Raw genomic sequence first — 21749 nt, 5'->3', positions numbered from 1 at the left:
TCCTTTGCACAATTTTTTTTCATTAAAAAGAAAATCCAACAAGTCATCTGAATTTTTTTGGTAAGTAGTTGCTTGTAGGTAAACAGAAAACACAGACAATAACATCGAAACAGCTCTAACTGAATAGCTTCTAGGAGAAATAAACCAAATGAAACTGAGTAATGGAACACACTGATAAGCAAAACGAAGACTGAAGGACAAGGAACGCCAGGAAGGAGGACAGGGGAGGAGCAGAGCATTGGTATCTGCTTGTTTGTTTTGGAAAACACAAGGTACATGGCTCTAGACAAACCCTAAAAAAGCGCAGACCCAGGGTGCAGGTGATGACGTCACTTCCTTCTAGGACAGGGAGAGAAGGAAGGGAGGCAACTACTGGGGATGTCAGCAAGGTGCCATGGAAACATTTTCCTTTGGGAAGTGGCGCCCGTCCTCTACAGTGACAGGAAGAACTAATCTCTACCTGCAAGAAGACAAAACGAGGGGAAAACAGAAACCATGGAGTAAAATATGATAATCAACGAAACAAACAAACCTTTGAGGAATTTAAAATAAGAAAGTGAAGCATGCAAAAAACAAAACAAAACACAAATGAAACAAAACTCCCCAAACTGAAAGGCATGCAGAATAGACAGAACTAATTAATGTAAGGAAAACAAGAACATGAATAAGAGTGAGAGATGCCCAGACTAAGAATTTGGCCTGCCTGTGGCCCCTCTAGGTCTGTTGGTGGGGAAGCCACAGATGTGACACTCAGGTACCTTAAGTTTAAGTTACACTCCACACTTCCCATCAAAACCATGCAAGCGCCTCCTCCCAGCACAGTTAGCACAGCACCCACTCCTCCTGACCCTTAACCCCAAAGGCCCCTTGCTCATTCAGACTTTTGATTATTAGTATTTTCAAAGCACAAAAGGAGGTTAAAAGTAACCTATGTTTAGGCCTTGTAGGAAAGTGTTAGGAGACAGCTCTGCCCAGGGCTGACTGACAGGGGCTTCAGTGCAGGCTCATGCAATCATCCAAGCTAGACGTGGAGGCGGATTCTAGGTTAGCAATGTGCAAAATCTGCTGCTAGTATCTTTATGAATCTGTGGAGGATGGGAGCCCCACCAAGGTTTAAAAAGATGCTCCCCAAAGCTGGGGGGGTCTGCATGAATGACCCAGAAAGCCCTAGAGTGAGACGTAGACAAGAGGGATGCCCACCATCACGGGTTCCCGGTGCCCGCATCCAAACTGAGCACAGCAGGAACTATGCTGATAGGGCTAGGGAGGAGGGTCCAGGGCATGCAGGGCACCCAGGGCCTTGGTCAAAGCTGGGGAAAGAGAAGGCAGAGGAAACAGACAACAAAAGTGGCATGGAGAGAGGCCGGAGGGGGACTCTGACGGAGGGCCCACGTGCTGCCTAGGGACAGCTCAGACACAGAAGGCCAGTGCGCTGTGGTCTGGAAATGTTGACACAGCAACTTATCACCGAGACTCTGGGTCACTGAGAGCCAGAAGGGACCTGGGGGACAAAGTCAAGTCTACACAGGCAAGGAGACTGACACTGCAGGGCAGGAGCATCAGCTCTGCCTGTCGGTGGCAAGATCCTGACTCGAATGCCATGTCCTTAGGCTGGGCTGAGAGCTCGAGTTCTCTGTTCCATCATCCCATTTTGCTTTTCCCCAGCAATCACTCATCAGTCACCTCTCCCCACCAGCACATCAGCTTGATGGGGCCACAGTGTGTTATTTTGTACCCCAGAACTAGAACGGGGCCTAGAACACTGCAGGACAGTTGGCTTGTGCTGGCTTGCCCTGTCCTGGTGACCTCCTGGCACTGTGGCAGTGCCCCCTGCTCTCTGTGAGTCCAATGGGTTTGGGCTCTCAGCTCAGCACTGGGTGGCCACGTTTTCCCCCTGAAACTTCAGCCTAGGCATAGAGTAAGATGCGGGGCCTCTAGGCTAGTGGCAATAGTCCTGGGTTGCCCTATATGTGTGGCACAGACATGGCCAGGGTCAGGGAACCAGGTCCAGCTCTGCCACTAACTTGGTCATTAGGAGGCACTTGGCTGCCTGTTACTCACTTTCTTTACTCTGTAAAATGGGCCTAATACAGCTATTGTGAAAACAATGAGAAATGACATGCAAATGTATGGTATTTATAATAAATATATATTGGGTACTTTGACAGCCAAAAGGAAAGATAACCCAAGTTATTTTATTAAAAAACAAAGAACAAACCCTTAGACATAGAGGTTTCAGGTAGTCTCCAAAATGTCACACGAGGAGGAAAAATAAACAAGACCCAATGCACGGAGAGCCCAATCCTGTGGCAGAGGAGCCCAAAGGCAGAGCGCTTGGGAGTGGCTGCCCCTGCTCAGCCAGGTTTTGCACATTCCTAGCCTGCCTGGGTCCTTCACACTGAAGCCCTGAGTGCACCCTGAGGGCCGTGGCAGCCCCTCAGCCCTACCTGCAGCACGTAGCCCTCCCGGGCGCTCTGCTCCCGGCCCAGAGCCACCCTCAGTTGGTCTTGCAGGAGCCGGTTCTGCTCCAGAAGGTCCGAGGCCTCCTTCTGGCTCTGCTCCAACTGTTGGCAAAAAGACACACATTTTTAAGCAAAACGATGGTGACAAATAGAAGCAGCAGCACAGCACAGGCCCATGGTGGCACTTCTGTCCCTAGCTAGGCTGGAGCACACATGGGTCCTCTGCTCTCCTTTCATGTACCGTAGCCACCTGCAGTGGATATGCTGAGCTGGTCTTTGTCTGCAGCGCCTGGAACTGAAGGTGCCAGTTCAAGCTGTAAATAACACCAGCAGACTTGTCACCCTGGGCACCCACATCATTTTCACACCTGCTGAAGGATCCAATATGCAGACCCCACCAGGAAATGAGGGCTTTGTGCCTGTGTCAGAAGGAAAACCATCCACTGGGTCTCTCTGGTTCCCTCTGTGTGGTCAAACGGGCCAGTGCTGCCCCGAGGCAGGCGTCACTCCAGGCCCTGCTTGGGCTTCCACTGAAACAACTCCGTTTGACCAGCTTTATACGATGAATTCCATATAAAATTCTGTTTGCAAAAACAGTTCCTGAAGGATTCCATAAGAAGTGGAAAGCAAGTAAGCTACTTCACACCCTTCTTGCTTTTAGTGGCTTTGAATTCAGCCATTCACAAATCCACCTCTTCCCTGGACATTCCCAGTGTCTACTGGATGCTGGGCTATGTAGGCCACCACACCCTGCTCTGCCCCAAGAGCTGTGGTGAGCGGGCAGCGGAATGTGCAGCGGATAGGCAGGGTGCTGCCAGGCTGTGCTGGGAGAGGTACAGAGACTCCTGACTTTCAGACATTGCTGTCCAAACAAGTTTATGGTCCAGTGTGTGGCCTGCTGGCTAGTAGGCTCATTTTGGCAGTTTAGAGCAATGTGAGTTTGAACTGTTATTTTATTGCAACTTGCCTTTATTACTGTATTAACAGATATGGAAAATAGAAAAAAATCAAAGAGCTGATGCTAGTGATAAATTCCAGCCTCATGAATTTAACAAAATAGGGAAAAGATGAGAAGTGCAGGCAGGTCAAGGTAGCTGATATTTAACTTGAATTAGCACTTACGCACAAGAACATATGTGAACCATGTTTTTGAGTGCTCCTAAAAGGCCGTTAGAAGACACTGCGCCTCCTTGGCCACGGAACTCCCTGTGCAGACTTATAAATCCACTGTTAAAGTTTCCCAGATTTGATTTCTGGATACATTTTCATGACGAAAAATATTATGTTACAAATGCTGGGACTGGCTTACTCCTCCCTGTGTCTGGGATGCCCTATGCGGTCTGCTCTGGAGACAGCTCCGCAGCCTGTGCTGAACGATGACTTCCACGGCCTCCTTCATCTTGGAGGCGTGGCGGGAATCATCTATCCCCCACCAGTGTCACGCACCCAGGGCCTCCATTTTACATCCTGAACATCTAGAATCCAGCCTCTGCCTCCTGTTAACCTGTCCTACACCCCAAGCAGGTCTCATCGACAGGCACCAGGCCACCGTGAAAGCATCGGGACTTGTTTCTGCTTGCAACTTCAGCCTGCTCGAACCAGGCCTGCCTACTGCAGACTGAAACCTAACTCTGCTCATGTCCCTCTCCTCCCTAAAATCTCTCATTCGTGCCTGAAACAGGGTACACAAGGCCCCCACCTGGGCCTGTAACCCTGTTAGCTGTCTCTGGCCACCCCTAGCTCTAAATGGCAGTGCCCCTGCCGCCTGGCGAACTCCTCTGTCCTTCTGGACAGGACTGCCACCGCATCCCTGCCACTCTGCAGAAGGTGGCCCTCTCCCATCTCTCTTGGCAGCTGCAATGTACTCTGAAGACTCATCTGTCAGAGCATTTGTCTCCCTGAGTGGTCTGCAAGGCCCTGAGGGGAGGGACAGCATCTTGCTCAGTGTTATGTGGCTGAACCACTCAGGCCACGGCCAGGCATAGCAGGTGCTTGGGGAAGGTGGCTGCATGGAACCCACCCACCTGTCCACCATGGTTGCTTACCTCCTTCTCCAGCAGAGAGGTCAGCTCGTGTGTGGAGAGTCGGTCACTTCCATCGTCAGAAGATGACAGGTGCAGAGGGGCAATGGGCACCTGCTTTTCCTCCCGGAGAGGGGTGGTCTCCACCTGATGCCACCGCTGCTCGATCTCCACGTGGACATTCTGTGTCTTGAGGTCACTGGTTGGGGGCAGCCCCGGGCTCCGGTCGACCTCCATCCGCAGGGCAGCATCATCGGCGCCCGCCCCGTCCACGGTGTCAAGCATCCCGAAGCGCTTGCGGCGTTCTTCGCGCCGCCTGGCGCGCTCCCGCTCCAGCTCGCCGGGCTCTGCCTCAGCGCGGGTGTCAGGGGGCCCCACAGCGCTGGCTTTCTCCTGAGCCAGGGCCTGCTGGATGGGGCGGAACTCGGCCCAGTCAAAGGTTTTGGAGCGCCCCTCCCGCCTCCGCTCTCGAGCACGGCTCCTCTTCTGCTCGGGGTCTGGCTCCCCACGCTCTCCCTCCTGCTTCTCGCTTGGCCTTGCACAGGTCTCATAGGAGGAGCTGCTCCGGTTCTTCTCCTCTGGCAGTGAGCTGGGGGCAGGGGGCAAACAGCCTATCAGGTGAGCTCCTGTGCCAACTGCCCACCCCAGCAGAGCACCCAGCTCCACTGCTTTCACCACATTCTTTTTCTATCTCAGCTACAGCTCTTGTTGGGTAGGGAAGAAAGGATACTCTGCCTTTACTGTCGTCACCTCCTTGGAGAGAACCCAAACCAGGTTCTGAACAGGTACAAGAGAGAAAGAGCCGCAGATGGCCCCAAGGTTTCCAGCAGGATGATACTCAGAAGGTCCCCTAACCAAAGAGCTGCCGGAGAAGAGTGTCAACGATGGCCTGTCCCTGGGATCATGGAGCAGAGGGGGCCCCTGCCCTGCCCAGAGCCATGGCTAAGAGCCCTGCCAGGCTGCACGAGGCATGACCATCATCCACACAAGGTCGTGAAGGGAGCCAACCCTATGTCATGCGTGCACTGGGCAGAGGTGACAGAATGAGACCAGATACTTCTCCTGAAAGGCTCAAGGATTTTTAATAAACAAGTAAAAAACATGGTCAGGTCTGTGTTTTAAGAAAATCACACTGGCGGCTGGCGTGACAGATGGGTCACAGTGACAGGCCCAAGACCACGTGTGTGCAAGTGAAATAGATGGTTCAGGTGGCACCCACGAGCCTGCACAGAACTTGGTGACCGACCCTGGAGGTGAGTGAGGAGTGGGTGCTCAAGGGCAGGCCTCCCTGCTCAGCAGTGAGTCCATGCCTTTTCCTAATTCGCCCCAAAGCAAAGATTCCTGAAGAGGACCCAGAACCCAACCTGGTGCTGGTGGGGGTGGGGCATTAGTCATGGCGGTTTGAGGCAGAGGTCTCTGGGCTCCGTGGACAAGCCCCTGAGACCCCCAGCCTGAGCAGAGTGGCCTCTGGTCCTGCCCAAGCCCTCAGAATGGAGTTGGAAGCCACTTGGGGTCACAAGGGCCGGCAGGGGGGCTCCAGGGAGCACTCTGTTTAAACGGGGGCCAAAGAGAAGGGAGCCTGTGAAAGAGGCACTCAAGGAAAAGAGGACAGGGTCACCATCATCCCCTGCAGCCCCCTGTGCCAGTACTAACTAGCAAAACTCAAAGTGCTTCAGAATGGTGAGATCTGCAAGTTTCCAATTTCAGTCCACACGTGCATTTGAATAAGAATTCTCCAGATCTTTCAACACCACTGAACTGAGAGCTGGCCCAGGATTACAGCCACAGAAGGTGTTAGACAACACAGAAAGCCAGGACCCGTGGCTCTCTGCAGGAGAGCAAGCCCCTCCTCGAGGCCCCGCGAGCCCCCAGGCAGGAAGCCCCTGTAACCCCGCACTGCAGACGCAAGGGGGCTCCGGTGCGGCTCAACCTGCACCGCTGACATATGTATCTAATTCCTTCCTGGGACTTGGCCTTGTAGCACTAAAAAGTCCGTATTTGCCACAAACTAAAAGCCCACAGAGAACAAGCACAAAGGCTGAAAATAAACGGGGCAGGCGAGCTTCCTTCTAACTCTGAAATATTCTGAGGTAAATTCTAGTCGAGAGGACCATCAGCCACTCAACCTTCCCACACAAACAGAATGCATGGTCCTGGTGGGCCTGCAGTCCCCGCCCAGAGCCAACACCTGAGGATGGAAGGGAAGTGTGAATGCCGGCCTGGGAGACGCCTTTCATGAGCCACGTGCACACACGCATGTGCTCAAGTACGTCCTTCACACGTGTTCTGAGGCCAAAGCCACAGACCTATCCTGCAACATCCCAAAGCTGACTTCTCTCAGCAGGGATCCTCAATCTGTGCCCAGAGCCAGGCCTGCTGAGCAGCCGGGGCCAATGGCCAGGAGAGGCCTCAAGCCCTCTGGTGCCCACTGCCCATGCCACCTCCGCCTCCTGGAGCACATGCAGCAGCCTTGGCAGAGAAGCCTGAGGTGCCTTTCTTGATTTGCTACGGGGGCATCCTCAAGATGCTCGGAAAGGGTGTCGGGCTTGTAAAGCTCTCTGCTCCTGACTAGGAGAGAGCCAGGGGGCAGCTGCTGAGGCTGGTGCAGGACACGGCCCTGGAGGGCGGGAGTGCCCCTTCATCTCTGCACGCAGGAGGAGTGCCACTGACGAACAAGCCAGCTCTCCTGGCAGGATACCCGAGAGCTTGTCCCAGCCACCAACTCCTGGTCTTACTAACTCAGGAACAACCAAATATTTTGTTGGTTTAATAAATGAAGGAGGGGGCCGGCCTGGTGGAGCAGCGGTTAAGTGTGCAGGTCCCGCTTCAGCGTCCCGGGGTTTGCCAGTTGGGATCCTGGGTGCAGACATGGCACCACTTGGCAAGCCATGCTGTGGCAGGCGTCCCACATATAAAGAGGAGGAAGATGGGCACGGATGTGAGCTCAGGGCCAGTCTTCCTCAGCAAAAAGAGGAGGATTGGCGGTAGATGTTAGCTCAGGGCTAATCTTCCTCAAAAAAATAAATAAATAAATAAAATAAACAAAGGAATGAACAGACAATGCCAATAAACACAGGAAAGGAGGACTAAAGAAAAGAGTTAATTTAGGTTCCCTTCCTGCCTTCTTGTTCAAAGAGGTACAACATCACTAGGGAGGAGGTGAGGACTTCACAAAGATTTGGCATGGCCACAGCTGCCCAGACTGCCAAGGGGCACACCAGGGATGCCACCCCAGGCGCGATCTCTAAGGCAAGACACACGCTTGAAGGCTCATTCCAACCACATGACCCACCAAGTGTGAGCAAGAGGCTCTCAGGACGGGCGGGGCTGGGAAGCCTTTAGGCAAAGGTAGCGGATTCTGGCCATCATCACAGAACCAGCCCCACACTCTGGAATCTTTTCCTCTTCCTTTTAAAATGAAAACAGCAGGTTTCTAACCTTCTAGGACAGCGGGAGGAAGGCACGCAGCGCATCACAGGTCTACAAATGACGGAGTGTTAACATGGGGGAGACACACTCTTCCAAGTTGGCCTCCAGCACCAAGAGTTTCAAAGAGAGGTGTTCCTGGTTGCACAGACATCCAATAGATGTAGAAATGAGGCAGAAAGACCAAGAAAAAGAAACACTATGGGGGCCTATGGATGCAGCACCCGGGGCTGCCCTCACCCACCCAGAGCAGAGCCACCACAGAGGCTCATGCCCAGGCCAGAGGGAGACTCTTCATGAAGTTCAGTCCTGGCAGTGGCATAAAGACTACCTGTGGCTGCAGAGGCCAGGCCTAAAGGAGGAAAAGGTAACCTGAGGCAGAAAAAACAGGCAGCCAAAAGGAGACTGAGCGAGGACAGCAGATGGTGGAACAGAGGAGGGAAGAAGGCTGTGCTGGGATGGGTGTGAGCTCTGTCCCAGAAGAACGACAGATCTGTGAAGGAACAAGGTGGCCAGCAGGGAGGCAGCTCCCTTGGCCACCCTGACTGTCTTACCTCGTCACATCCGGGGCGGAGGTCGGGTGGACGTGCTTCATGATGGTCTGGATCCAATTCCGCCGGATTCCAGATGTCATAGCAGAGAGAGTGAACTCGCCCTCCTTTGTCTACACAAAAGACGAGGTGTTACCAGTGACTGACCCTGCCCCCAAAGGAAATCCCTGAGGGTGGACTGCAGCTAGGTGGCTGTCCTAGGAACGCTCTGTGTGCCCCACTCAGGATAAAAAGCAATGGAAAGAGCAAAGTTGTGGATGCTAACTCCTTTCGTGGCGATGGCTAACTCAGGGCTCTCCCTCTCCGTGGGGTCCAGGACACATTTAGTGAGCACCTGTGACGTCCCCGCACCGAGGCAACTTGCCCTGCTCTTTAAGGAGCTCACAGATGGCGGGAAGGAGAGCGAGCAACTGACAACAAAGCCAGCGTGTGTGGAGCAGTGGGAAGGGGGGCCCACAGCACAGCTGGGCACAGCTGGGCCTTGCACGGGGAGGAGGGTCGGCAGGTGGATGGGGAAGGAATGCATGTCCCAGGTGGGGCAAGAGTCTGAGCCCAGGCCCAGTGCCACGCAGCCACGCACATCAGGCAAACAGGGTGACAGGGAGAGGAGAGAGACCTGCTGGGCAGCTGGGGCAGTTGTCCAGGTGATTAGAATTAAGGTGGTGGCAGAGGTGACAGAGAAAAGGGAGGTTCCAAGGGGTAAAGGAGGTAGTGTGCACAGTGCATCACTGATAGGATACGAGGAGTGGCGGGAGCACTTTTAGGGCAATCCCTGGACCCCTGACCTGGGTGAACTGGTGGGCCATAGTCACAATGGAGGAGCATGTTTGCGGTGGCTGAGGGAGAGGATTTGCTCTATGTGGAGACAGAGTGCAGACATGACGGGAGGGGAACCAGACAGAGGAGCCGAGAGGGGGCAGCATGGCCAGCAAGTGAAGAGTGGCCTCTGGGACACAGTCCCTGTGTCCCTGGGTGAACCTTCCTGGAGCTGCTCCAGAAGGGGAGGGCCAGCGGTCTGCATGAAGTCCATTTCCCTGCTTCTGCACCCACAGGCTCCTGTCTCACAGGAGCGAGGGTGTCAGTACTGTTCTTTAAGCTGCTCAGGCTACTCGTAAAGGGACCCGTGAGACACATCAGTGAATCAGCTGATAAGAAGATGAAATCACCGCAATGGTCTTGAGATAGGCACTGGCACAGCCAGGGGCCAAACCCAAGAGACCACACACGTGCCGGCCTGTGGCACTGCAAACCACAGCTTGGACCTGACCTCACACTGCACCTCAGGCCCTCACTGGCACACCCCAGTCGAGAGACAGCCCACAGCCACATCCCAGCTCATCTCTCCTCCGTCGGGTTCCCCTTGGTGTGGGCTGAGGGTGGGAGCATGGCCTCCGGGCTCCCTGCCTTGGCCCTGCCTGTGCTCCCGAGACCTGCTCACGCACACCCCTGGGTCCTCTGCCTTCTCCCACTCCCAAGTGTGGGTGCTTTTGGAATCTGACCTCAGCAATCTCCATTCTCTCCCATGACTTCATCTCTCACCTCATGTGAGCTCTCTTTCCCAACTCTAGGTCCACACTCATGGTTGCCCATTTAATGTTCTTAGAGAGCATCCTCAAACACACCATCGACCAGAATTCCAGAGGCTGCGCTCCTTCTGTGAAGGAGCCTCTGCTGTCTGACTTCCGCACAAGGCTCACCAGGCTGTGGGGCACCAGACCACGTGCCCGCCTCCTCCCTCACCTGGCCCGAGCCATGGCATGTGCTTTTCCTCTGCAGCGCCTCTCAGCTGCTCCTTTCTTTCCTTGCCCACTGCCACTGTGCAGCCTGCTTGGCCTCCTGCCTTTTCCTTCACCTCCTTTCTAACGGCCCTGTACATCCTGCTGGATGTGTCTTACTGGTGCACAATCGCCTTGTGTCTTCCCACACATTCCAGTGCTTTCCACACGTTCCAGTGCTTTCCACAACCTCAGGAGAAGAGTGACTCCTGACCTGGCACTCAGGGCTCCCACGGTGCCGCCTCCGCCTGACTTCTGCACTCAGTTCCCTCAGACGTGCCACTAGGTCTGGTGGTTGGGCTGGGCACACCGCACACTCGGCCCTCCAGCCCTGCCTCTCAAGATCCTAAAGCTCCTTGGCTGAGCCCCTCTGACAAGCTGCCCTCTCATGCTGAAAGCGCTCTCTCCTGCCTCAGAGCTCTCAGTCCCTGGGGCTCATGGAAGGCACCAGCACTTGGGCTAGGCTCACTGCACCCACCCCAGGGAAAAGTGACGAGGGCTCAGCCTGCCGGTGCAATCAGCCAGGGAGTGCAGGGGACTCAGACATGCTCTCTCCATGACAAAGAGAGCAGGTGAGTAAACTGGCCCCTGTGTGGTTCAGGCTGTGCCCACCACAGAGAGTGACCTGAGAACAATTCAGTTGTGATCTGCTTAGTGACGGGGGCTCACTGAGTGGTCAGCCATCTCTCACCCCGGGAGGCCCTGCCCAGAGAAACCTGCTCTTGAAGGTGGGGAGGTCGGGGTGGGGACTCTGCACGGGGCCCAGGAAGCCAGAACTCATCACTGTCCCAGTGCTGTCTGAGGAGAGGAGGCTCAGGGTCTAGCTCACTGAGCACATTAATTCCTCCACAGGGATGAGGGCAGAAGAGCACCACAGGCCACCAGGACTCACCACCTCACGCCCCGGCACCAGGCCTCTGGTGCAACCTCTGGCTGTGACCCGGTGCCCCACACAGACGCCCCACGTGGAGGGGATGCCATGACCACAGGCAGGCGGGCTGACAGCTGGATGCCTCCTTACAATGAACACACTGGCCTTCGGGTCTGAACCTCAGTCTCCTCTAAGTTTGGTTAATACGAGTCAGTCCCAATGTGCCTGATCTACTCTGAGTGAGGGATACAATCGATTCTCTGGGCCCGAAGGTCTGAAGATAAGACCTTGTTAAAGGTGACCCTGCTGGAGTTCTAGCGGCTCCCTGTGAGAAACCAAGTCCCAAGGGCCAGCCCCTGTGGTGGCAGCTCCGCCAGGCTATTTGCTACCTCTCGTGCTTTCCTAAGGCTCTTGTGCGGGAATAATCAGCTTTGCCCAAAGAGAGGTCTGGTCTTTGTCCCAGCTCCTGGGAAATAACCTCTGAATCCTTGTTATTCAGAGCGAGGGCTGGCCACGCCAGAAAGACCAGCCATGAAGCGAGAGGGCTAGGGCTTTGGGCCACGAGAAATCCACTGACCTCTGTGGGGAGGGCTGGAGACTGTTCGACTGTGCGGGCAATAGCTCAATGGCAACAGTTAAGAAGCCTCCATACAAACTGTGGACAGCGAGGCCTGGGCAAGCTTCCTGGGTGGAAGCTGTGTGTGTTGCCACACATCAATGCCGAGAGGGTGATGCATCCCCAAGGACAGGGCAGCTTGGTGTTTAGGGCTTTCCCAGTCCTACTCTCCTTGTGCTTCTTCCTCTGGCTGGTTCTGATCTGCATCCTTCTGCTACAGTAAAACTGTCATTGTGGGCACATTGTGGACTATTCTGGCTAATCCTTGAATCTGAAAGTGGTTCTGAGAACCTCTTGAACGTGCAGCCAGTGCCAGAATGCGGGCAGATGGGGCAGGTTAGTGCCCTAACCTCAAGCCTGGCTGCCTCTAGGTAGCCCTTGAGTCACTGGCTTAGAGGAAATGGCCCATAAGAACCATTTTATTTGTCCAATTAGATTACTTTTTTAAGGGCAGAGGCAATGCCTTGATTGTGTGAGTCCCTCACAAGATTGTGGGGGAAAAAAATACTTGTGAGTAGATGAATGAATGAGTATACAAAAGAATAAGTTACATTTAAGTGATTAACACTTTCATTCTTATTCCCCATGCCCCACATCCTTCCAACTGTCCCAAACTCCAGCATTTAAAAAGAAAGGAAGAAAAAGAAAAGAAACTTCAGTAACAAAAAGCTTCTAAATAGTCTTGAGAAGAAAGTCACTAACGTCTAATTTTTTGTTCAGATCACAAATTGGGGGTGGGAGTCCAGGTGCTATAGGACAGAGAAAGGGACAGGATAAAGTGCTAACCCTGATGGAAAAGAGCCTGTGCTGACCAAGGCCTGCCCACAAGTGTCCCTGGACCAGGACATCAGGTTCTTGGAGAAATGTCCTGTCTGGTCAAGCCGGTATCCCCCACCTCTACACCAAGCCTGTCTCCAAATTCCACCCCAGGCTCACATGTATCTGAAAGCCATAGTTTCTCTGGACTGGATACTCTGTGACATCGTAACACGTAGACAAGTCTATTTCCCCGTCCAAGTCAGCTGCCTATGGAGAGAAATGAGAGGATCTTAAGAGATTTAGAAAGCAAAAGTCAATGCCCAGATGAGCAAATTTCCACGCTAGCATTATTTTTAACGGGCATCTACGCTCACAAGCAAGGATAATATCTACCCTACACCACCTGGAATCATCAACCTGCTATTTCCCACGCATCCTGCCAAAGACAGCCCAGGGAGTGGTTCCCCATTGTGCTGATGTCGGAACTCCTTTATGCAGTGTGTGTGTATGTGTGAGGAAGATGGGCCCTGAGCTAACATCTGTGCCCATCTTCCTCTATTTTGTATATGCGACACTGCCACAGCATGCCTTGATGAATGGTGTGTAGGTCTGCGCCCAGGATCTGAACCTGCAAACCCTGGGCCACTGAAGCAGAGTGCGCTAACTTAACCATTACGCCACTGCACTGGCCCCAGAACTCCTTTATGCTCTTAAAAACTGAGGACAACAAGAGTTTTTGTTTATGTGGGTTTTATCTATTGATGATATTTACCACATTAGAAATTAATTGAAGAAAAAAGTAAACAGATTTACTCATTTAAGAACACAAACAAACCCATTTCATTTGTTATTTATTTTTTTATTTTATTTTATTTTTGAGGAAGATCAGCCCTGAGCTAACATCTGCCAATCCTCCTCTTTTTTGCAGAGGAAGACTAGCCCTGACCTAACATCCATGCCCATGTTCCTCTACCTTTTTAATATGTGGGACGCCTGCCACAGCATGGCTTGATGAGTGGTGCCATGTCTGCACCTGGGATCTGAACTGGCAAACCCAGGCCGCCGAAGCGGAACATGTGCACTTAACCACTGCACCACCAGGTCGGTCCCTCATTTTTTAATAAAAATTATTATTTAAAAAAATCAGGGCCTGGCCCATGGCCGAGTGGTTAAGTTCATGTGCTATGCTGCGGCAACCAAGGGTTTCGCCAATTCAGATCCTGAGCGTGAACCGCTCATCAAGCCATGCTGATGTGGCATCCCACATGCCACAACTAGAAGGACCCAGAACTAAAAATATACCACTACGTACTGGGGGCTTTGGGGAAAAAAAGGAAAAAAAAAAACTTTAGAAAAATCAGCAAGAGACTTTTGCAAATCTCTTCAATGCCTGGCTTCTGAGGACAGCTGGATTCTCACGTATTTCTGCATTCGATCGGTTCGGTGTACTGTTTTGGGTGAAGTATATGAAGACAGTCTGGCCTTACACAGACAGGGAATTGGAAAACAGAGACGTATTTTAAGTCTTTTCAGATAACCGTGACTGTTCTTCTTTGACAGCTGGTAGTTTCTTAAAACTGCAAAGTGGAATCTGAAATCCTATCAAGGAACTTTCTGTACTCTGCTATATTGAAATCCACGGTTTATCCTGCCCTTGAATGGATCTCTGACCCATGCACGACTCTGTTAACACTGTGTGTCGTCATTTGGAAGACAATGAGTTATGCATATCTTCCAAATGTTGACACATATCATTATACAAGATCAAACACTGCATTTGTTACTATCGCCACCTATTTCATCAGGAGGGTCTGTAAGTAAAGAGAAGCTGTCAAGTTCATAATGGTGAATACAAGTTTTCCAAAGTTTCAATTTTGCTTGAAAGCTCAAACTGTATCATTGGCAACAAATTCTGTCAGTTGTTTTCCTTAAAGGAATGGACCACTTGGTTCATTTTCAAGAAAATGTCTGCCATGGGGCCAGCCCTGTGGCTAAGTGGTTAAAGTTCCACGTGCTCTGCTTTGGTGGCCTGGGTCTGCGGGTTCTGATCCCAGGCGCAGACACACACACTGTTCATCAAGCCATGCTGTGGTGGCGTCCCACATACAAAGTGGAAGAAGACTGGCACAGATGTTAGCTCATGGCTAATCTTCCTCAGGCAAAAAAAAAAAAAAGAAGAGTGGCAACATATGTTCACTGAGAGCGAATCTTCCTCACCAAAAAAAAAAAGAAAATATCTGCCAAACATCAAAACTGAACTGAACGAGCAGTTTGTCTGTCAGTGTTCTTTCGAGAAGAGATAGTCTTCCACCAGGAGAAGCCACCAGTTCAGTTGGCAGCACATACTGGAGCCCAAGTGTGTTCCCATGAGACAGCCACCATTGTTTGGTATGTGGCAAAAGTGACTTGTACTTACTTCCCATTTCAAATCACAGAATATTAAAAGGATGGCTATTCAAGGATTGAGACATAATAAAATTATTAACTTTTACTATTCCATTAAGGCCCTCTCTTTAACACTGTGAGTATGTGGCATGGAGAAGGTGGCTGCTGGCCGTTTGTGGCTGTGGCCTGACCGGCTAAGGCACCAGCGGTTTCGCCTACCATCGAGCTTCTGCCACCAGTGCAAATGTCGACACAATGAAAAACATCAATGGCATCTTAGTGTTACAACAATAACTTTAAGTATGCCAGCCCCCCTGAAAGGGTCTCCAGGGGTCCACAGACCCCACTCAGAACTGCTAGTCCATGTACACACAACCACACCCTTACAGAAGCTCCTATATCCCCCATTTTAGGCACCACCAGAGGCCCGCCACCCACACGGGCCTACATCTACCTTGTGTCACTAGTGCCTTTCCACTGCAGGCCACATGGAACTTAGTTTTTTTTTTACATACAGGGTATGTAAATATATATAAGCAGCCCCCTAATGACAGATATTTAGGTTCTCTCCAACTTCCTGCTATTACAAAAGTGCAGGAATGACTAATCCGGGACAGAGCACTTTTCATCTATGTGGGAGTCTATCTGGAGGATATATCCTGGGCTGGAATGCAAGGGAAAAGGGAGGAAAGTAGACTTGCCAAATTGCTCAGAAGAGGTGTTTTGTTTTAAGATTTTATTTTTCCTTTTTTCTCCCAAAGCCCCCTGGTACATAGTTGTGTATTTTTAGTTGTGGGTCCTTCTAGTTGTGGCATGTGGGACACCCGCCAGAGCACGGCTTGATGAGCGGTGCCATGTCCGCGCTTAGGATCCGAACTGGTGAAACCCTGAGCCACCGAAGCAGAGCGCGCAAACTTAACCACTCGGCCACTTTCTTAGTGAAGAAAAAAGAGCCACTTCTGCTTGGTCTTTAACCACAGAGTCACTGGGCCAACCAAGTTCATCTGCCACATCCCATCCTTGTCCAGAAGTCAAGGGACAAGATTTGGTTTAGTTCTTTGAAAGACTCAGTTCATCACAAATCTCGTTGTAGAAAAAACAAAACTGCTCACCTTGAGTTTTAAAATAAGACATCTTCAGTGTTTTTCAAAGAACAGAGAAAAGAAAGACCGCTGAAACCCACTGCACCCAGCTGCGTAAAGCAGGGCCTGGAGAGAACCAGCATTCCAGGGAGGAACCAGTCACAAGAGCATCAAGCTGGTCCTACTGTGCTCAACTGCCCACCAGATCTGGACCAGAAACCCAAGATGGCAGTGCAGACACCGTCAACAGACGGAAGCGGACCTCAGCCCAGGAGTAGTGGCACTGGGAACCTCTGGCCCCGGGTGCCACCTGGACCCCTTTAGCTGTCTACACAACAAGAGCTAACCCAAGACACTCACCTCCTCAGCCACTGAATCCCTGTAGTATCTCAGGCTTTGATCAGCAAGGACAAACCAGTGCTTCTTCCACTGAAAGGGAAGGGAAAAACAAGACTCAACTACCACGCAGCACACTACTTCAAGGCGATCCACAGCCAGAGTCCTGGGGACACCTCCCAGAGCACAGGTAAAGCAGAGGGCAGGCGGCCCCTCCCGCGAGTGGCAGACACACAGGACTCCGCTCAGGCCGCAGGCAACCATGCGCACATGACCTCAGGGCGCTTGCTAAGCCGCGGCTCCCCAGTGACAAGGCAGCATGGAGAGCTGGGCTGGGCCGCGGGGCTGTGGGCTCTCTGTAACCCAGAGGGGTGTGGCTGGTGAGCAGCACTTCGCAGTCCTCAGTCTCAGCTCCAGAGGCTGCAGACCCGGGGCTGGGCCCTCAGAGCTAAAGGTGGCTGTGAAAACGCATCTCCGTCCTAAGGTGGCTGCCTGCAGGCCACAGCCACTGGCCGGCTAACCAGAGGGGCGCGCCCACCTGCAGCCAGCAGGAGCACACCAACCAGCCAGATGCCCAAGTCTTCACTGTGAGTAGCAAGGAGGGAGACTTGAGTCTTCAGGCAGGGCCAAGGGGATTGATATGGAGAAGAGAGAAAAAGAGGACGTTTTGGCACAGTTGCTCAGGAAGCAGGAAGGGGAATTCAGATGGATGGGGTTCAGGGGCCTCTCAGTTGGACCCAGCAGGCTCCTCATCACGCCTCCTTGGAGGACTGGCTGGTCCAGCTGCAAGTGGCTCTTCTTGCTTGAGTCTGATGGCAAGAATGTATCACACTGGCTCCTCTCAGGACTGCAGCTGAGATGGTGTCTCCAACAGAGCCTTGCAGCCCTCGGCTGCTGTCTACTTGGCTGCCTTGTCTGCAAACACAGCCAATCCCACAACCAGAGGTTTTCCCTGTCCCCAGGAAGCCTGTACTCTCAAGGAGCCTTTAGGAAAGATCACCAGGTAGGAAGCTGGTTTTGTAGGGCAGCCCCGTGGCCTGAGGCTGAGATCCCTGCTGGGTACAGGAGAGCCATCTATCAGACTGGCAGCAAGCAGGCCTGGCTGGTGCCTCTCCAGAGGCCCCACCCACCTCTACAGAACCAGGGGTGCAGAGAGGGTGCACGCCTCCACTTGTCTGAGGAGATGGGGATCTGGGCCACAGTCCTGGTCCACGAGACAAGGGGGCATGCTGGAAGTGGGGGACGGAGCTAGTGTTCATTCGCCCACCGGGGACAAGGCCAGCTGGACCTTGCACCTGCTCCCTGGCCCCTCAGGGGCCACAGCAGCTCTACACGCTCACCTGGCCGTCCTCGTACTGCTTGGTCAGCCAGCCTTTCTTGAAATTCAGCAGGTCAGGCTAAGAAAGGGAGAACAAAATAAGTTTGGAGGAAAGGACTGTGGTATCTCAGGCAGAGGCAAAGGGTGACCGATGGGCAGCTCGTCTGTCCAGATGAAGTGGGCACCAGGAAAAGAGTTTCTCCACCTGTAGACAAGCCTGCATGGCCGCCTCATCCGAGTGGGTGCTGCCTGAAGCCACTCCACAGGCACATGTGTTTCGAGGAAGGAGATGGCGGGCTCAGCAGGCTGATGGGAAGGGCAGGGCATGGCTTCATCGCCCTGGGAGTAGCAGCGGAGGGGCTGCCCAGTTGCTCTGAGAGAAGCCCCTGCTACATCAGCAGGGGCCACCTGGGAGGCAGAGGAGAGTGGCCCAGACAGTCACTCAGCGTTTTACATGAAGGGGAAGATCTGCCGTGATGGCTGAAAGGAGAATTCTGAAGTTCTCGCAGAGGCCACAGAAGACTGAGAGAGAAAGACTGAGGAGCAGAGGCCATGACTGTACTGAGCAAGACACAGTAGCAACCCTGCCAAGACCCTCAGGCCACTTATCTATCAGGATGAACTGCAGCCTCCATTTCCCTACCAGATGCAAAACCAGCAGAGCAGACAGAAAAGCAGGGTGCACAGGCCTGACAGCAGGCCCTGCTTGGGGTGCTGTCCCTGCTGCGCCCTCCTGCACCTGTGCACCCGGGCCGAGGAACAGCCTGAGAGAGCACCTTTAGGACCACCTGCAGCCACCCAGGCCTTGCTTGTGTGCCACATCTTGCACCTGTAAAGGCCAGTACCCAAAGAGATGTGCCTCATCCTTCCCCTCGCCTCACGTGCTCCCTGTTTTTCTAAAGCCACCTTGCCCAGACATACGCTGTGATGTCTTTTTGTATTTGAAGGACTGAGAGGGAGTTAGAACAGTGCAAAGTGAAGAGGCAGGACAACGACCAGCAACATGTGTTCTGGGAGTCTCTGCTCTGGGAGCATCCTTGCTCCACAGGTTCATGTCAATCTGGCTGGTGGCCCCACACCCCAGGGGGAGAGGTGGCACAAAGCCTGGGCTCCTCAGAAGGCTGAGGACAAAGCAGGGAGGAGCTGCAGGTAAACCTCCGGGTCGCTATACGAGCAGCTGTCTTTCACTCCTAGGGCCTCTGGTCTGCCACTCTCAGCTCCCCAGGGGAGTGATACCCTGCCTAGACTCCACCTGACCACTCCCTACATGCACCCCACTGCTGCAGCTTAAACAACTTCCAGCAAAGGCCTCTTGCCCTCTGCAGTGAAACCCTCTGCATGAATAGGACAAGCACTCCCAGCAAGAGCGGATTCCTGCCTCCAAAATGTCACAGAAACAAACATCCAAAACAAGAATAAGAGAGGTTCCTTGCTGTGGCCCTGATCCCCTGGAATCAGGATTCTGCTGCCTTGTCCAGGTGGCCTCCTCTACCGGGAGCCTCAGAGCTCAGGATGCTCATATAGCCCAGAAGAGGGAAAGAAACAAAGTGTCTGTTTACCAGGCACAGACACAAGGGCTGGTGCACAGAGGGGACAGTCGGTGCAGATGCAGAGACAGAAGCAATGACCCCAAGTGACAGAAGCAACAGGAGCAGTGTCTCTGGGCCTCGGTACGCGGGCGCCTGGGCTCACCGTCAGGGAGGACTCCGTGGACCTCCTGTCCAGTGACTTGGCTCTTCGGTGTGGAGACAGGGGGGAGGCCGAGGTGTCCGGGAGAGGAGCTGTGGGGGCTTCACTGGGGAGGTCCTGTGGCAGAGAGCAGCCGCCAGTCAGTACAAGCCAGTCAACTCGGGCAAGGAGCAGGGAGACCAGCAGCCAGAACTGTGCAAGGGTCAGGACTACAGGGCCTTGTTCCCAGGTGGAGGGGAGTGCTTTGTTTGGGCTCCTGTGGCAAGTCTGCGCCAGAGCAGGGCAAGGAGCCTATACCCCAGGATTCCTCATACAGTGCCTTCCGCTTCACGCAGCGGGTTCTGAAATGCCTTTTCTTTCAGATGCACCAATCACCATCACTCTCCTGGTCCCACCCCTACCCCCTAGCTTCTAGGGGTCACAGAAGCAAGATTCCTGGGTTCTGCAGCAGCAAGGGGCAGGGAACCTCAGGAGCCCAGAGAGAAGCAGGGCCATAAGAGTTGAAAGGGCTGCCTGGGAGAAGGAGGGTTTCAGAAGCGAAATCTACCTTGTGGACTGAGTAGAGAAACAAGGGCTATGGCTGTCACTCAAAAGAAAGAGGAAAGAAAGTGTTCAGCCTTGTGGCCAGGCTACCTCAGAGAGAAAGAGAGCAGCTCTAGTTAGGACGCAGGATCTAAAGCTGGTTAGAACAGCCTCAGCAGAGACGGATGAAGTTCTGATAGGAAGATGTAGAAGACAGGCCTTGCCCTCAAGAAGTTCACTAACTGGAGAAGGAGATGAGAGACACGAGCAAACAACTACAACACGAGAGCAGGAAGCCCAGCAGAAGTGTGTCCAGGTGTGTGTTGGGGTACATTGGAGGGGGTGTGGGGCCTGTGTGGACTGTGCCCCAGCTGGCCCCACAAGGCATCACTCAGGCCTCAGGGCTGGCCCTGTAACCAAGATGCTCACCCGCTTCCTGGGGAACGCCCTCTTCTCGCTGCGGCCCTGGCGAGTATCGCTTGATGGCGAGGGTGCGGCCGACGAGGTGGTCTCCATGTGCTCTGCCTTCTCAATGTCCAAGGCCTCAAATTTCTCAATCACCTGGGACCTCCTGCAAGAGAGGACACGAGGCTGCTGAGGGGAAGATAGGGTCCCCCCACAGCCCAAGTTGGGTTTGGTTTCAAGTCACAGAGGAGCTGCTTTAGCCAACACCCCCAACATCCCAGCCTTCCCTGGGCCTCCCCTTCCGCAGGGCAGGGAGGCTGTGCACACAGGACATGGGGCCAGTTCACCTCTGAGACCCCTCCCCAGGCTCCCTCTCCCACCGCCGTGGAGGCAAGAGTTGTGCAGGGACTGGCAGCACCTCATGGGCAAGGGCCTTCCCTTCTGCCAGGCCTGCCCTTGCCCTCTGCCCCCACACTGGAGGCCCCTGCTCAGTCTGTCGTGCTGACACACTCAGCAATCACACAGCTCATCACCCAGCATCATCTCCTGAGCCACAGACATGATCAGAAGGCAACCACCACCTTGGAGGGGCCGGCCTCCATCCTCGTTGCATTCCTCAGCAGATCATGGTACAACCCCACCCAGGACACCCAAAATTTAGCAAGAAAAAGGCCCATGAATTAACATTGTTTCTGCCAACAGTAAAAAAAAAAAAAAAAAAAAAAAAAATCGAAAACCAAATTAAAACAAAAACAAAGCAAGTTGATTTCGTGTGAAAGGGCCGGCAGCATCGTCAGGCCATCTACGGCTGGAGACGGAGCTGAGATGGGAGCGAAGCAGGCGGAGGAAGGGCGAGTAACGTCACACAGCGACACAGCAGGAGAAGGTGGAGAGGGGCAAGACCTGAAAGAAAATAAGGCTGGAAAATGAATAAACAGAAAAGGACTGATTTTAAAATCAAATAATGGTAAATCAAAATTATCCAAAGAATTAAAGAAACAAAAACCCGAGGTGATCACTGTGGAGGACAGACCATCCTTGCCCCTGAGTCACGAGGTGCAGCCACATGGGCATGGGCAGGGAGGCTGTGCGGGGCAGGCTGGCTGAGGCCTGGTCCTCGCCCATGTGGGCTGCCCACTCTCGGGGCCTGGGACGTGGACACTGAAACATCACTGGGCCAGGGGCCTGTCTTCCCAGGGACTGCCAGGCAAGCACTCTGAGGCCACTTCACGGGGAAGGTTTTACTTGCATCCTGGACAAGCGGAGAGTCAAGGGGAAGTAAGTGAAGGGCCTCTGAACCCAGAAGACTAAAATCCAACTTTATAAGGAAGGAAAGAGGAAATGGACTCAACTCCTGAGATCCCCCCAAGAGGCCAGCTTTTTCTCAGGGAGGGTTACCAGTAAAAATGGAAATTTTAGGGCTTCTTCATCAAGCAAGGCTTAATACCAAGAGCGGAAGTCTTGGGGCACCTGGCTCTCTGCTTCTCCCTGTGCTCCCACACAAAGTGTGGCTGCTCTAGTGTCCTGTGCT

The 21749-nt window shown here is 53.2% G+C and overlaps 1 protein-coding gene across 11 annotated transcripts in view; it reads right to left on the bottom strand.

The window, feature by feature from the left end:
* Positions 1–21749, bottom strand: part of MPRIP (myosin phosphatase Rho interacting protein) — a 142427-nt gene that overhangs the window by 23884 nt on the left and 96794 nt on the right. For 9 of the 11 annotated variants that reach the window (XM_070482211.1, XM_044745234.2, XM_070482212.1 and 6 more), the window contains exons 8-15: positions 20243–20384; positions 19295–19408; positions 17625–17681; positions 16309–16377; positions 12659–12748; positions 8464–8573; positions 4508–5072; positions 2448–2564 (exon numbers count right to left, since the gene is read on the bottom strand). In XM_070482211.1, the coding sequence (XP_070338312.1) occupies positions 2448–2564; positions 4508–5072; positions 8464–8573; positions 12659–12748; positions 16309–16377; positions 17625–17681; positions 19295–19408; positions 20243–20384 (1264 nt within the window). The remainder of the gene's footprint in view (positions 1–2447; positions 2565–4507; positions 5073–8463; positions 8574–12658; positions 12749–16308; positions 16378–17624; positions 17682–19294; positions 19409–20242; positions 20385–21749) is intronic. The other 2 variants (XM_070482213.1, XM_070482215.1) reach the window with 1 other exon arrangement.

This window comes from Equus asinus, chromosome 13, assembly GCF_041296235.1.
Source record: "Equus asinus isolate D_3611 breed Donkey chromosome 13, EquAss-T2T_v2, whole genome shotgun sequence".
Taxonomy (NCBI): Eukaryota; Metazoa; Chordata; class Mammalia; order Perissodactyla; family Equidae; genus Equus; species Equus asinus.
This window is presented reverse-complemented; position numbering and strand designations above follow the sequence as displayed.